Source organism: Salvia hispanica, chromosome 2, assembly GCF_023119035.1.
Source record: "Salvia hispanica cultivar TCC Black 2014 chromosome 2, UniMelb_Shisp_WGS_1.0, whole genome shotgun sequence".
NCBI classification, from domain to species: Eukaryota; Viridiplantae; Streptophyta; class Magnoliopsida; order Lamiales; family Lamiaceae; genus Salvia; species Salvia hispanica.
The window spans coordinates 15,886,992-15,900,808 of record NC_062966.1 but is presented as its reverse complement, the minus strand read 5'-3'; the positions used below and the strand labels follow the sequence as shown (position 1 = coordinate 15,900,808).

Here is a 13,817-nt window from a genome sequence, read left to right as displayed (position 1 = left end):
GTATTTATAGAATAAAAAAAAATTAAAAATTCGACCGTTGAACAATCATATTACCGTTTTTATTTATTTATTTTTTTTCGAAAAATCTATTTTTAAAAAAAATAAATAAATTATGACGTCATAATTACGACGCCCACTCGCGGGCCGGCGAGTGGGCGTCACGCCTAGCGCCAGCGCGCGCCACATGGCGCTGGCGTGTGGCGAGACAGCTCGTCGCGATGCCCTTCCGCGCGCGACGCGGGACGAGATGGTGTTTGCAACGGCGTCTCGTCGCCGTCTCGTCTCTGCGGGACGAGATAGGGATGACAACGAGACGCGTATGGTTGTGAAAATTAGTTGGATTAACTAATCTTTGCGTACTTCTGCAGAAAGTTCTATTTATATTGTTATTGTATGATTTGTAATAGTGTTAGTTAATTATATCTAAGCGATTATCAAGATGAAGATGGAAAAGCCGGAACAATGAGGGCTCTCGTCACCAAACATAATTTTGTTTTATTTTAATTGTGACATGCTCATATTAGGCCAGTAATTTTATTCATGAATAATTTTGATTATAAATGGGAGATGACAGGTCAGGAGGTGAGCAACGAGACAATAGGTCGATTTTTGAGTGCTTGGAATCAAGATGTGGAGAATGGATCGTTGATGCTGCTCAAGTATCTCAAGTGGAGGAGAGAGTGTCCCAAATGGGTGTTTTAGAAGGTTTGATGTTATTTATAGAAGGGCGCCTAGCGATGTCTTGACTTTGCAAGGCTATGATAAGATAGGGCACCCAATCCTAGTCGTTCTCCTAGGCAACCATCAGCTCGTGCCTAATATCAACGACGTCTTACAACATATGATACTCACTTTTTATGAACATCGTTCTCGTGCTACTTTCATTTATTACTATAAACATTGGTTGTCTCGGGCTACATTGTTTATGCTCTTGACAAAACTTGTTCGATGTGGTATACACGCACCACTAGAGATGAACATAATGAGAAATCTCAAAAGTCCCAACAAATATGAATCTCAATACAAAATCTTTTAACTGAAGGAGAAAATAAAGATCAGTAGCCAGCATTATTCAAAACAGCAATGCCCTTTCAGACTGCAGGCCTATCAATCAAGGAATCCTTGAAAGACCAAAACTAACTAATACAAATCCAGTATAAAATTATTCGTCACCATAATGGATTTACCAAATATTTCTCCCTACCACATCCTTCACTTCAAGACCGACTTCTCTCTCACCCAACCATCAGCTTGTTCTCATCTAAAAAGGTGTAAGTGGGAACCTCCAAGTTAAATGGTGCAGGCCCTTTGCGAATCCGGCCAGAAATGTCATAATGGGATCCGTGGCATGGGCAAAACCAGCCCCCGTAATCACCAGCATTCGGCAAGGGGATGCACCCCAGATGGGTGCAAACCCCGATAACCACGAGCCATTCCGGATTCTTGACCCTCACAGCATCCTCTTGTGGATCACGAAGGGAGGCAACATCAACACTGTTTGCCAGCTTGATGTCTTCTTCAGTTCGGCGCCTGATGAAGACAGGCTTCCCACGCCACTTCACGGTGACAGTTGTCCCAGGTTCAATACTAGACAGATCCACCTCCAGGGAAGCGAGAGCGAGGACATCTTTACTAGCAGACATGCTCAGAACAAATTTGAGCACAAGGAGTCGAGCCAGTGATGCATATACAAACCTGCCTCCAGTCAAGACAAAGTACGCAAATGCACGCTTGCTGGGATCACCTGGTGGATAACGCTCGTGGTTGTGATCGTCGTAGACAATCTTTGAGGTGGGATTCTTGATTGCCGCCACAGTAGCAGGGACTTCCGGAACCAGGCCTGAGTTCTGTCCTGTTGCCAGTGAACCAGAAGAGAACCCTACAACATGCATAGAGGTTAGAAAAATATTATTTCAATATCTATGGCTTTCTAAATTATACATGTGGAACGGCTGAAAATGGTAATAAGTTCACCTAGAAGCAGCTGTCACAGTTGAAGGAGTAATGGTACAAAAATATATTGGAAATTTGGAACGCGGGAGAAGCTCAGCCACACAAGACAGAATAAACACAAGTATAGTAGACTAAACCAAGCACCTAAACTAAAGTACTGAACTGATTGCCAATGCATATGATAAGAGGACAAAGAAAAACAGATAACAAAATGAATCAATTGAGATGTAAGAGTTAATCATACAGACAAACACAGAGCATGGTAAAGCCAAATGAAACAACAGAAAAGCATTTTCCTGATAAGAAATTTGAGTGTGCAAAGAAAAACAAATATTAAGCGGCAAAAGTGAAAGAAAATCTCAGCATACAGTTAGATGAAAATAAACACTGATCCAACAGAACAACGGTACGCATATCACAAAGAATCTGATTGGTTAGTTGGTTCCTGGAGAGCCTTTACCACATACCTAGTGTTCTAACTTCCAATCAAAAACTTGCAGCGTATGGTTAGATGAGAAACAACCAACTATATGAATGCACGTACACGTGTAATCACAACAAATCAATTCAGTCTGCACACATTTAACTATCTGGAAGTAGAAATACATATCCACCACAATAATACCAGAAAGAAGGTTGAGGTTGGGTTTCTTTTATATTTTCTTGTTTTTGTTTGAGGGGAGTGGGGCTTTGGGGGTGTTCTAGAATCTAGCATAGATTACTCAATAACATCCACAGTCAAGAATCAGAACATTCAGACCACAGACTGAAGTAAAAAGGCTAACAAGGTAGTGGAGTATTAAAAAAGGATAAATATATATCATGCATCGAAGTAACAATATCAGAGTTATTATTTGAAACAATTCCAATTTTCATAATAAATGAACACAATTGGTAGGTTTCTCTATGTAAGATAAAGGAAGCAAGAAAAACATAGCCAAACTGACAAAGTATGGTTGTACTTAGAAGCAAGACCAGTATGCTGTTACTTTGCATCTAGGATATTGTGACAGAACGTTTAAAACATTGGACTGTGAGCGGAAAAAACTGTACCAGATAATGCAAGCACCAGTGTAGTTACTTGCTTCAAATATTATGATGTTTGAATTAATATCTGAAAAAATCAACACAACAGAGGCTCGTGATGTCTTTGGCCTAATTATCTATCAGTAATATTGAAAGCATCTTTAATTTCATAACCAACATATACATATTGGCTAAACTAACAAACTCAATGAATATAGAACCGAATATACAACTAATCTATATAAGGTCAGGGGAAAACTAAACCGACAGCTCCATGAAGAGCTCTCTTCGAACTTATCATCTCAGTGGAAACAAAAGATACCATTGTTATGGCCAGTCAATCACAAAACTAATTTTAAAAAAAAAACATTTTATAACAGGATCAATTCAGTCAATATCGATGGAGAATCCAGGCAGCACTTTGAAGCATCCACAATTCCACATAACCCGAGATTTTAAAAAATTCCACATATATTTCTTAACTAATAGGATCTTCGCAACAATAAGACATAAATTAATCAATGCAAACGGGGCCAATAGAGAAGCAAGGAACCTCTGATCTGATCAAAAACGGAAATTGATTCAACGGGCGAAGAAGTACGTTTTTCCGATGACGAATCGCCGCCGACAAATGGGTTTCTGGTGGCGAATGGAGCTTGACCCGAGCGCCATGAGAGAGACGAAAACCTCCTCCCCGCTACCCTCAGCATGTCCGATTAATGGAGATTGAGTATTGACGACGGATTGTCGAGCCCTACGCAGGATCTCACTCTATCACAAGGGAAAATAGTGTGCAAATACAAAACAAAAAAAGGAAATACTCTCTACAAATTCGCTATGGCGAAAGAAACGACGTCGAATGACAGAATTGGAACGGGCTTTGAATAGTACTCAGATGCTGGGCCGATTTCGGAAGATATTTAAACGGGCCCAAATTTGTCCAATTTAAGATTTCTATTTCTATTTCATTTTTTAGTGTTATTAGATATCAAATTTAACAAGAACTCTCAGTGCTACAGTTGAATGTACTAAGGTCGCAGCATTTAATATATAGGTATTGAAAAAAATGGGAAGTCAGAGGGAAACGGGCAGAAAATGAAAATTCAAAATGATTCCTCAAATAATAATCTCCTTATCTCCTCAAGTCGGCGCCTTATTTCACTCCAGTAACGACGAAAATCATAAAACCAACCACTCATCACTCCACTCTCCACTTTCCTTCTCTTTACTAACTAGTATTCTAATCAAATTTTAAAAAATCATATTTTTCGAAGGCGATCGTCCAATGGCGCAAGTTAGCAACCTTCCATGCGACGGCGAGGGTGTGTGCATGGTCTGCAAGCAGAGGCCGGCCGAGGGGGAGATCCTCACGTGCAGGACGTGCGCCACGCCGTGGCACGTGCCCTGCCTCCAAACCCTAGCGGACGCGGCCCACTGGGACTGCCCCGACTGTTCCGATCTCTCCGGCGCCATGCCGGCCGTCTCCGGAGGGGGACTCGTGGAGAAGATTCGCGCGATTGAGTCCGATGCGTCGCTTACTGATCGTGAGAAGGCCAAGCGCCGCCAGGAGTTGCTCGGCGGGGCTTCGGAGGAAGAGAAGGAGACGGAGATGAGTGCTGGGGGTGTTTTGGGGATTTTGGGGGACCGGTTCAACTGCTCTATTTGCATGCAGCTTCTCGATAGGCCTGTCTCTGTACGGTTTTCTTCCTTTTGAAATTTCGATCTGTGGCTGATTTGGGATTTTTTGAGGGATTTGACTTTGGTAGTTCTATTACACGGCGTCGTTTCTATTTGTGTGTGTAGGCGCTTTGGTTTTTCTCTGTTTTGTACTCCCATCCTCTTTGTGTTCTTATACATATTTGATTTTCATTTTTGTGTTGGTTGTGGTGGAAATTTCTTTCAGGCGTCGAGTCTACATGAGCCTAATTTATGTTTTGCATGGACTTATCTTATTATTTCTGAGTTATGTTCTAATGCGATGCAATCTCTCAAAACTACCACTATGAAGTATGGATTGGTTTTGATCTGCTTGAAGTTGAATGTATGTAATGTTTCTGATGCATATGCAATGAGTCAGCTGTGCTATAAAATGGCTCCATTTGTTTTATATTGAAATGAAAGAACAATTAGAGATTGTATATTATGGTTCTGTGATATAAGTGTATTTTCCATGTAAACATGTGGAAGCAGCTTCTAAACCTCATCCTTGTGGTCTTCATACTGTTTTCAGACGCCGTGTGGGCACAACTTCTGCTTGAAGTGCTTTCAGAAATGGACTGGGCAACAGCGCATGAAGACTTGTGCTATTTGTCGCAAGATGATTCCAGCAAAGATGGCAAAGGAGCCTAGAATCAACTCTGCTATAGTTATGGCAATAAGAACAGCAAAAGCTTCTGAGCCTAATTACTCTGGAGGCAATCCCAAGATATACCATTTTATCCACAACCAAGATCGTCCTGACAAGGCATTTACCACAGAGCGAGCAAAAAAAACTGGAAAGGCCAATGCATGCAGCGGGAAGATTTTTGTTACGATCCCTTCAGATTTTCTTGGTCCAATTACGGCAGAGTATGATCCGACAAGGAACTTAGGTGTCATGGTTGGAGAAACTTGGGCAGATAGGATGGAATGCAGGCAGTGGGGTGCTCACTTTCCCCATGTTGGGGGCATCGGTGGTCAGTCTGATCATGGGGCTCAGTCTGTTGCACTCTCGGGGGGTTACGAAGATGATGAGGATCACGGAGAATGGTTTCTCTACACAGGGAGGTATTGGATGTAGCTTCTATTAGGCTTTAATTACTTAAATTTTGTTACCAATGAAATCTGTCTGAATTTAATGTGAAACTGGATGTGTATAGTCTCAATATTTACTTTATAAAGGTTTATTAATGACCAGTGCCATGTCATGGTGTGCCAGTATTATGTGGCAGCATATAGCGGCCGCCATACCAGTGGTGCCGCCATGGCTGTTATCGTGGCTGTTTCCTCACGTTAACCCATTAACCCAAAACAACGACCCGTTTATCCAAAACCCAACACATTTATCAATTTTAAATAGGGGTTTTTAGCTTAATTCAACCCCCTCCATATTTATCAGAATCCACAACCTCAACCCTACCTCTCTCTCTCTCTCTCAAGTAGCATAAAAAAATTCTGTAACAGTGTAACTTCAAACAAGAAAGAATGTTCAAACTTATTTGATATACTTAGCAAACTGCACTTAAATATACAATAAATATTCATTTCATGATTCTATTAGCGTCACATTTTATTTTTATACCTGCGTATTTACATACGTTTTCGTTTTCATTGTTATATCCAGTAATTGCAATAATGTCTACCGGTAACGGCTTAAATTATTAGGCGGATTATGCAGTAATAGTTTACGACTTTATGTTTTAGCTGTTATTCCAAGATTCAAAATATTCACATTTTATATTTCATGCTATTATTACTTAATAATATCTTTTATTTATTTATCGACCGCCATGTCCCACCAGCCTTACCGACTGCCATAACCTTGTGCCAGTTTTAGTTTACGACTTTATGTTTAGTTGTTATTCCAAGATTCAAAATATTTTGTTTTTGTCGTTTTCAAAATATTTGCATTTTTATATTTCATAATATTATAATAATAATAATAACTTTAGTTATTTATCAGCCGCCATGTCCCGCCAGCCTTGCTGACTTCCATAACCTTGTGGCAGTTTTTTAAATCGACCGCCATATGCCATTAACAACATTGTTAATGCCATATACCATGTGGAGACAATTTCCATTAATTTTAGCTGATATACGGTGAACACCTTTCCTTGTTGTCCTTGTCCAATACTCTTTAATTAGTAAATGCAATTTGAAGTGGTCAAGTATCATCAGTAATTTGGTGTAGTGATAATTATGTGAGGTAAATTGGTCTATGGTCACAATCAGGCACGGTTATTGGATTAGCAAGATATACTGTTGTTTGTGCAATAGACAGAGGGTATGGCATTTCCAGCAATGCCTAGCATCAGCCATGCCTTCCACCTGTTTGGTGTGAACATGCAACATTGTCTTCTCAATATATCTGACTGTATTACGCTTTCTTGGATTCAGCTAACAAAAATTGTGTGACAATCAAGGGTTATGAGGGAAGTTATTTATAACATTATAATGAGATTGAAGTTGATTGTCAGGGAACTAGTTTGAATAGCTTTTATTGGAAACAATTATTGAGAAATTGGAGATAATTTTTGTGTGCCAAATGTTTTCTTGTTTAGCGTTGTTGTATTGCATACTGATTATGCCAGTCATTAACTCTACTTTATTGCTGGTTACAGTGGTGGACGTGATCTTTCCGGGAATAAAAGGACAAACAAGAAACAATCATTTGACCAAAGGTTTAAAAGTTACAATGAAGCTTTGCGAGTTAGTTGCCGTGAGGGTTATCCTGTACGAGTTGTGAGGTAAGCTAAAATTTCTAATGTAAGTAATGCTTTGTAAATGAGGGATGTTGAGGATAGCTAAAAATTCAATACTTGAATTACTATCTTCTAGTGGCTTTTGTGCTCTTGCAGTGGTATGGACACTTTGAATATTTACTAAAATCTGAACACTTCTTTTACTAGTTGAGAAAATCTTGGAAGCTGTCTAACAAAAACTCTAGCCAGGATATACTAAGTTGTTTCCTGTCATATTTCACTTTATTGTTTTGGTTTCTAATACAGCTTTCTCTTATTTTGTTGTAGGTCTGCTAAAGAAAAGCGGTCGTCTTATGCACCACAGGAAGGTGTGCGTTATGACGGGGTTTACAGGGTTGAAAAGTGTTGGCGCAAAGCGGGGCAACAAGTAAAAACTCACCAAAATAAAGATTTTCATCTGCAAATTTTGTTTATGCCCCCCTTATGGAATTATTTTTGAATTATTATAGGGATTTGTGGTCTGCCGTTATCTCTTTGTTCGTTGTGATAATGATCCAGCACCATGGACCACGTGAGTTGTTTTATATTTGTCTTGCATGCCCAGTCCACAATCTGTACCTCCTAATATATGCTTAAACTCTTAGTGAACTAATCCTTTTGGCTTGTAGTGACAACCAAGGAGATCGACCAAGACCTCTACCTAGCATTCCAGAGTTGATGCAAGCGACTGATATTACTGAAAGGACACAGAGTCCTGCTTGGAATTTTGATGTGAGCACCTACTCTGACCAAGTCATTTTGATGTTTTTTCTTGTGTTGTATTTGTGATTGTATCTTGAGGCTTGCATGGGTCCAGGACTTTAAAATTCTTAGGATACCATTACTTTGAGACTCATCTGTCTAAAATTTTCTGTATAGGAGCCAAAAGGCCTCTGGACGTGGATGAGACCTCAACCACCCAGTAGAAAAACATCATGTGATGGTGATAATGGAAAGACTAAAAAGATAAGAAAAAATCGGAGTGGAACTGGATCTGTAAAAGAAAGGCTTTTGAAGGGTAGCTTTCCCTTTCCTTTTCAACACTGCTTTGATAATGATTATTGTGATTTGTGTGTTTTCTTTAAATTGTGGACGAAAAAACATATTTTGTTTTAATTCGCAATTTGTTGTGGTTATTGTACTTCAATACATTGATTGAATGTTTAACTGTGGCATGGCAAATGTAATGCAGAATTTAGTTGCCTAATCTGCCGGAAAGTGATGGAACTGCCACTCACTACCCCATGTGCTCATAACTTCTGCAAGGCGTGCTTGGAGGGTGCCTTTGCTGGTCAATCTCATGTGAAAGAGAGAAAATCTGGAGGAAGGACTCTTCGAGCACAGAAAAATGTTATGAAATGTCCATCTTGCAAACAAGATATTGCCGAGTTCCTTCAAAATCCTCAGGTACAAGCGTTATATTTTGCTTTATTTCTGCTTCTGATTTTCATCTGTGGCTTATTCTCAGATGCTAGATAAGACTTAAAATGGTTGCAGTAATGATCCAGCTCGACTGATTATCCGTACAGGTCAACAGGGAGTTGATGAATGTGATAGAAACACTACAGAACCAGATGAAGGATGAGAGCTCGAAGGCTAGGGAAACTGAGGATGGCCAAAGTGTGAATTCCAGTGAGAATGCCGATAGTGAGAGCTCAGAAATGGAAGAGCAAGAAGATGCTATCAGCATGGATGAAACACCAGATTCTGTTGCAGAAAATAAAAAGGACTTTGATGCGAACGCTGAAATCTCAAAAGAGGACCAGACTGATAAACCTTTAAATGACTCAGGAGCTCTTCATGATTCAAAGCGAAGGAAACTTAGTGATGATGGTGCTAAAGCTGGAGAATCAGGAGGCACAGAAGATCATGAGATAGCAAAACTTGGCAGGCTTGCTGATAGTGAGAGCACAGAAGTGAATGTGCAAGAAAATGCCTGACAGCAAGAATGAAACACCAGACAATCATGTGAATGCTGTAATCACAAAAGAGAACAAGACTGATAAACCTTCAAATGACAAAAGATTGTTGTGTTTTTCAGCAAAAGAAACATCGTAATGATGGCGCTGAAGCTGGAGATTCAGGAGGCACGGAAGGTCGTGAAACATCACAATTTGGTAGGCCTAAGAGAGTCTGCGTTTGTGCTGATGGTGCTCAAGTTTGACTTTGTATATAGTCTCTTCTCCTTTGTGGTTATCTTTGGACTTATTTTTGTCATTATATTTTACTTGCTAGGTGAGGGTTGGGGCTTAGACGAATGAGAAATAGTTTATGAACTACATTGTTTGTGATTCCATGGGTTCAGTTTCTCTTGGCATAATTTCAAAGAGAACTTTTGGAACTACATGTGGATCAGTGGATGTGATGGCGGTTATCATGTTTAATCCATCGTAAGCTCATCCTTTTCAATTTAATCCTGTACTTGTATAAATCTTTCAATTCTTTTTAAGGCAATGCAGAGGAATATATGCTGGGCTTTATGTTTCTATGCGGTCTTCAATCATGGCATCGCATTTCTTTTATGGAGTGACATTATCTGTGGGGGTCTAGTCTATGACTAGTATGTAGATATAATGTGTGTATTATGTGTAACTCAACCATAGATATTGCTAATATTGTGGCAACATCAAAAGACATGAAACCACTGGATTCTGGATATAAAGCAAATGCAAAACATATATCAACAGGATTTGTAATTTCAGATAACATGTTTTTCAAATTAGTTTACAGAGTGTAGTTTCCTATTTTGACAACATTAGTCGCCTACCTAATTGAGATCCAGCTGATTGTCCTGCTCCTTGAGCCTTCTAATCAGAGCTTCCTTCTCCTCTTCTGGCAATGCATTGAAAATGAAGACTGATTTATCTCCTATATCGTCCTGCAGGACAAGCAAATATTACAAATGGTGACATCAGCAGCAAACAAAGTGATGCTACCTTGATAGGCTGGGTGAACTTTCTTCCCGCAAAAACCACAAAGAGTGCCATCCACACGCCCAACAGAGTGAGTTTTGTTCCTTCATCCATCAAACCAGTCTGTACACCAATTGAACATCCAGACACCAAATGTTAAATAGTGTGAGAAACATCAGGATGATATTTTACAGAGAAATTGGAACCTTAGCCAGGATATTAAAGAATAAGGATCAAGTGTAATCTATACCAGATGCCCAAGTAGAACAGATGGAATGATAAATGTCAATGTACCAGCTTCCAATTTGCCATAGCAAAGGCCTGTTTGCAAATGCATACAAATTAAATTAATTGCAATCAAATTTCACTCGCTTATTGAAAGCTAAGTCCAAAAGTAAATGAGTGATCAACATATCTTATATAGAGAAACTACTCTATTGAGTTTCATCTAACCTAATTCAGTTTTGTTGCAAATTGAACTAAGAATGATGAAATTAAGCTCAAACTTGATATCCAAATCATACCGCCAAAGTAAGCATTAGACATGAACTTCACTTGATTCACCACTACTGACACTCCAGTTTACAAGTACAGCTTCATGTTACATAGCCAAACGACTCGTAATTTGCTACAGTTTCAGTTGAATTTGCAACTAAAATCGCAATAAAATCGAAAACCACACCTTCCTTGAAGACGAGACCAGTCAGAGCCGCAAACAGGGGACCAACAAACCACACAGCCGTAGGATTCTCAACGACGTACTCCACCAAACTCTTCCCCGCCGGCTGAGCTAAGGCGGCGTAAGCTGCTAACGAACCAAGGGCACCGACCGCCCACAGCGCCTGCAGAGTGCGCTTGATCTCCGTAACGTATATGTGAATCAAGTAGAGCGACAGCCCCAATCCACAAGCTCCTACGCCGTAGAACAAATCCAAATTCCTCCCGATCAACTCAGACAATCCCGAATCAGTGTTGTGCAGGAACGCCGCCGACGACGCAGCCACGAACGAGGAGGCAGCCGCGACCAGCCCCGATCTGTAGAGAACCACTTCCTGGACATCGGAAGATTCGACTTTCCAGGGGCCGTAGACACCTGGATAGACGGCGGTTGATTCCGGCTGTTCTCCGACGGCTTGGCATTTGACGGAGAGTGGGGAGCGGGAGATGCGGCGGGTATTGATCGGGGATTGAGTAGGGCGGTGGAGGAGAGAGTGGGGTGAGGGCTTTGGATAGAGATGAAGAATGAAGTTTGTTGAAGTCATGGTTTTTGGGGAATATAGTTAACCGCTAATTTTGGTTTTGCAGTTACGAATGCTTCTCTTTTTTTTCTTTTAAATAAATATTTTATTTTATGTGATAATGGTTTCTGCATTAACGATGATATTTTGTGGTATGTTCATTTTAGTAAATTTGGTTGCACTGCTTTTAAAGCCCAGAATGAAATATGGGAAGCCCAGTTTGTAATTCTATTATGGAAGATGGAGTAGGAAATTTTACATATATGGGCCCATATTAGCCCAATAGCCCATTATACAAAGAAAGCCTTGGACTTTAGTCCACCTCTTATTCGATGACAAGTAAGTTATTCACATAGGAGGTAAGTTCCATATTACTATAATACAAAAAACATACTACTCACACGTACGAATTTGCCAGTCTTATAAAAGAGACGCATCTTACAAGTTACAACACATACGTAAATTTTGTTTTATACTAGAATAGTTGTAAGAGCATCTCCAATGGAGGCTAGCCGGCCGGATTGCAGATCGGTTAGCGCTAGCCGACCATTGCAACCGGCCAACGCGATTACGGCTAGAAAATTGGCTAGCTCACGCCGATCGGCTAGCCTCCATTGCAGCCTCCAAAATCGGCTAGCGGTTTTTTTATATTTTTTAAGGTATTTTAGTTAATTATGTAATTTTTTTTATTTTAATTAATTATGTAAGTTTTTTTAGGATGTAGTACTTTTTTTTAATTTAAATAAAATTATTGCATTTTTTCGTATCTGTGTCGTAAATTTAATTCCGTATTTTGCGTGATTGTAATTTATTTGTTTTTTATAACTTTGTTTATTGTGGCTAGTCCTAGTGCTAGTCCAGTTTCTTGTCCTGGTGATGTGGCATGAGGAGTTTCTAGTCCTAGATGATGTGGCAGGAGGAGTTTTTGGCTAGGCTATTGCTAGCCTATTGCCATTGGAAATGCTCTAAACTGAAAGAAAAATACGACTCCCACCATCGAATAATAACTAGTACTACTAGTTTTTTTTTGTCATCGAATAATAACCATTTTTTTTTGTTATTTTAGTCCGTTGAATCTCATTTCACTTAACAATAATCTATAAGTAAATATTCAATTCAACCATTTAAACTTTATTCATAAAATTAATGTAAAAAGTGGGACCCACATTCCGATAACGTTTTCGGCTTTGCTTGCATGTGGTGTAATAGTCTCACCTATGTGTGGCATGCACTTATGTGTAGTGCAATGTAGCATAGAGCGATTAAATTGACATGATAATGTGATTCTAAAAAATAGTCGAGTGATTAAATTGACATGATACATATATACCATATGTGATTCTAAAAAATAGTTATAAACCAAAAATAGAGTATAAGAGCATCCATATCGGTTCTCTCTAGGACGCACAACGTCCGTGCCGCTGGTGCGGCGACACCCTGACACGCTGGTGCGGCACTGCTCGATGCATCGAGCACGTCCGTGCCGCTAAGCAGGCTGACGTGGCGGCACAGTATTGGCCAACGACCAATTTCTTTTATTTTTTTATTTTTTAAAAAAAAAATTGAATTTGATTTAAAAAATCGTTTTTAAATAAAAAAATATATTTTCCCACTTCCCAATAAATTATATCCGTTTTCTCCCCACTTTTAATATATTTTTCAATTTTTTTCCCAAAATTCACATTTTCATCTAAATTTTCCACCACACTACACAATTCTCATCTAAATTCTCTCATCAATTCTCAGTCTTTCACTCTTAAAAAAAATGTCCGGCTCCGACGATCACCCCTCTGATTCCCACGGTTGGAACCACGAATGGTTCGGCTCACAACCATTCCCTAGTCCGAAAATGCAATTCTCAGCCCTTTCTCAAACCCAAGGTTCTCAAGTTCCGGGTGGCTACCGGCCTTACCCGGTGGACGACCAAGATGCCCCGATGGGCGATACGGGTGGGCACCCGAACCTGACTCGGGAGGGAGCGGCGGCTCTACTCCTACTCCCCCTACTCGTGGTTTCCGCACCCCGTACACTCCTACGGAGATGGATCAGTTATTCAATGCTTATTTGATTATCTCCAAAGATCCGAAGGTTGGCACGAACCAAAACGGCGATAGGTTTTGGTGGCGCGTCTCTCCTCGGTACAATGAAAACCGGCCGGATGGAACCATCTATCGCAATGAGAGTATGGTGCGCAATGCCATTTTCACAGCCAACGACGAAATCCAAAAGTTCCAGGGGTATTACCTCTA

At 40.0% G+C, this 13,817-nt stretch overlaps 3 protein-coding genes across 10 annotated transcripts; 1 reads left to right on the top strand and 2 right to left on the bottom strand.

The window, feature by feature from the left end:
- Positions 1 to 1,011: 1,011 nt before the first annotated feature.
- On the bottom strand, positions 1,012 to 3,795 carry LOC125207316 (cytochrome b-c1 complex subunit Rieske-4, mitochondrial-like). Of its 2 annotated transcripts, none has more exons than XM_048106605.1 (2): positions 3,581 to 3,795; positions 1,012 to 1,879 (listed from the first exon to the last, which is right to left on the bottom strand). In XM_048106605.1, exons 1-2 carry the CDS (start codon positions 3,687 to 3,689, stop codon positions 1,236 to 1,238), a joined length of 753 nt encoding a protein of 250 aa, XP_047962562.1. In that variant the 5' UTR covers positions 3,690 to 3,795; the 3' UTR covers positions 1,012 to 1,235. The 2 variants fall into 2 exon arrangements, with proteins under 2 accessions (XP_047962562.1, XP_047962561.1); XM_048106604.1 differs by having other exon boundaries at positions 3,533 to 3,793.
- Positions 3,796 to 4,079: 284 nt separating this feature from the next.
- LOC125204785 (E3 ubiquitin-protein ligase ORTHRUS 2-like) lies at positions 4,080 to 10,403 on the top strand. Of its 6 annotated transcripts, XR_007173646.1 has the most exons (11): positions 4,080 to 4,672; positions 5,210 to 5,745; positions 7,299 to 7,424; positions 7,707 to 7,806; positions 7,889 to 7,950; positions 8,048 to 8,150; positions 8,298 to 8,436; positions 8,611 to 8,825; positions 8,948 to 9,386; positions 9,460 to 9,535; positions 9,654 to 9,800. XR_007173646.1 is itself a non-coding variant. In XM_048103518.1 (10 exons), the coding sequence occupies exons 1-9, from the start codon at positions 4,265 to 4,267 to the stop codon at positions 9,356 to 9,358; spliced, it is 2,100 nt and encodes a 699-aa protein (XP_047959475.1). In that variant the 5' UTR covers positions 4,080 to 4,264; the 3' UTR covers positions 9,359 to 9,386; positions 9,460 to 9,800. The 6 variants fall into 6 exon arrangements, 2 of the variants coding, with proteins under 2 accessions (XP_047959475.1, XP_047959474.1); XR_007173645.1 differs by lacking the exon at positions 9,654 to 9,800 and adding an exon at positions 10,303 to 10,403 and having other exon boundaries at positions 8,948 to 9,535; XR_007173643.1 differs by having other exon boundaries at positions 8,948 to 9,535.
- Positions 10,051 to 11,635, bottom strand: LOC125204786. Of its 2 annotated transcripts, none has more exons than XM_048103519.1 (4): positions 11,013 to 11,635; positions 10,581 to 10,651; positions 10,352 to 10,453; positions 10,051 to 10,296 (listed from the first exon to the last, which is right to left on the bottom strand). In XM_048103519.1, the coding sequence occupies exons 1-4, from the start codon at positions 11,590 to 11,592 to the stop codon at positions 10,186 to 10,188; spliced, it is 864 nt and encodes a 287-aa protein (XP_047959476.1). In that variant the 5' UTR covers positions 11,593 to 11,635; the 3' UTR covers positions 10,051 to 10,185. The 2 variants fall into 2 exon arrangements, with proteins under 2 accessions (XP_047959476.1, XP_047959477.1); XM_048103520.1 differs by having other exon boundaries at positions 10,355 to 10,453; positions 11,013 to 11,632.
- Positions 11,636 to 13,817: the final 2,182 nt, after the last annotated feature.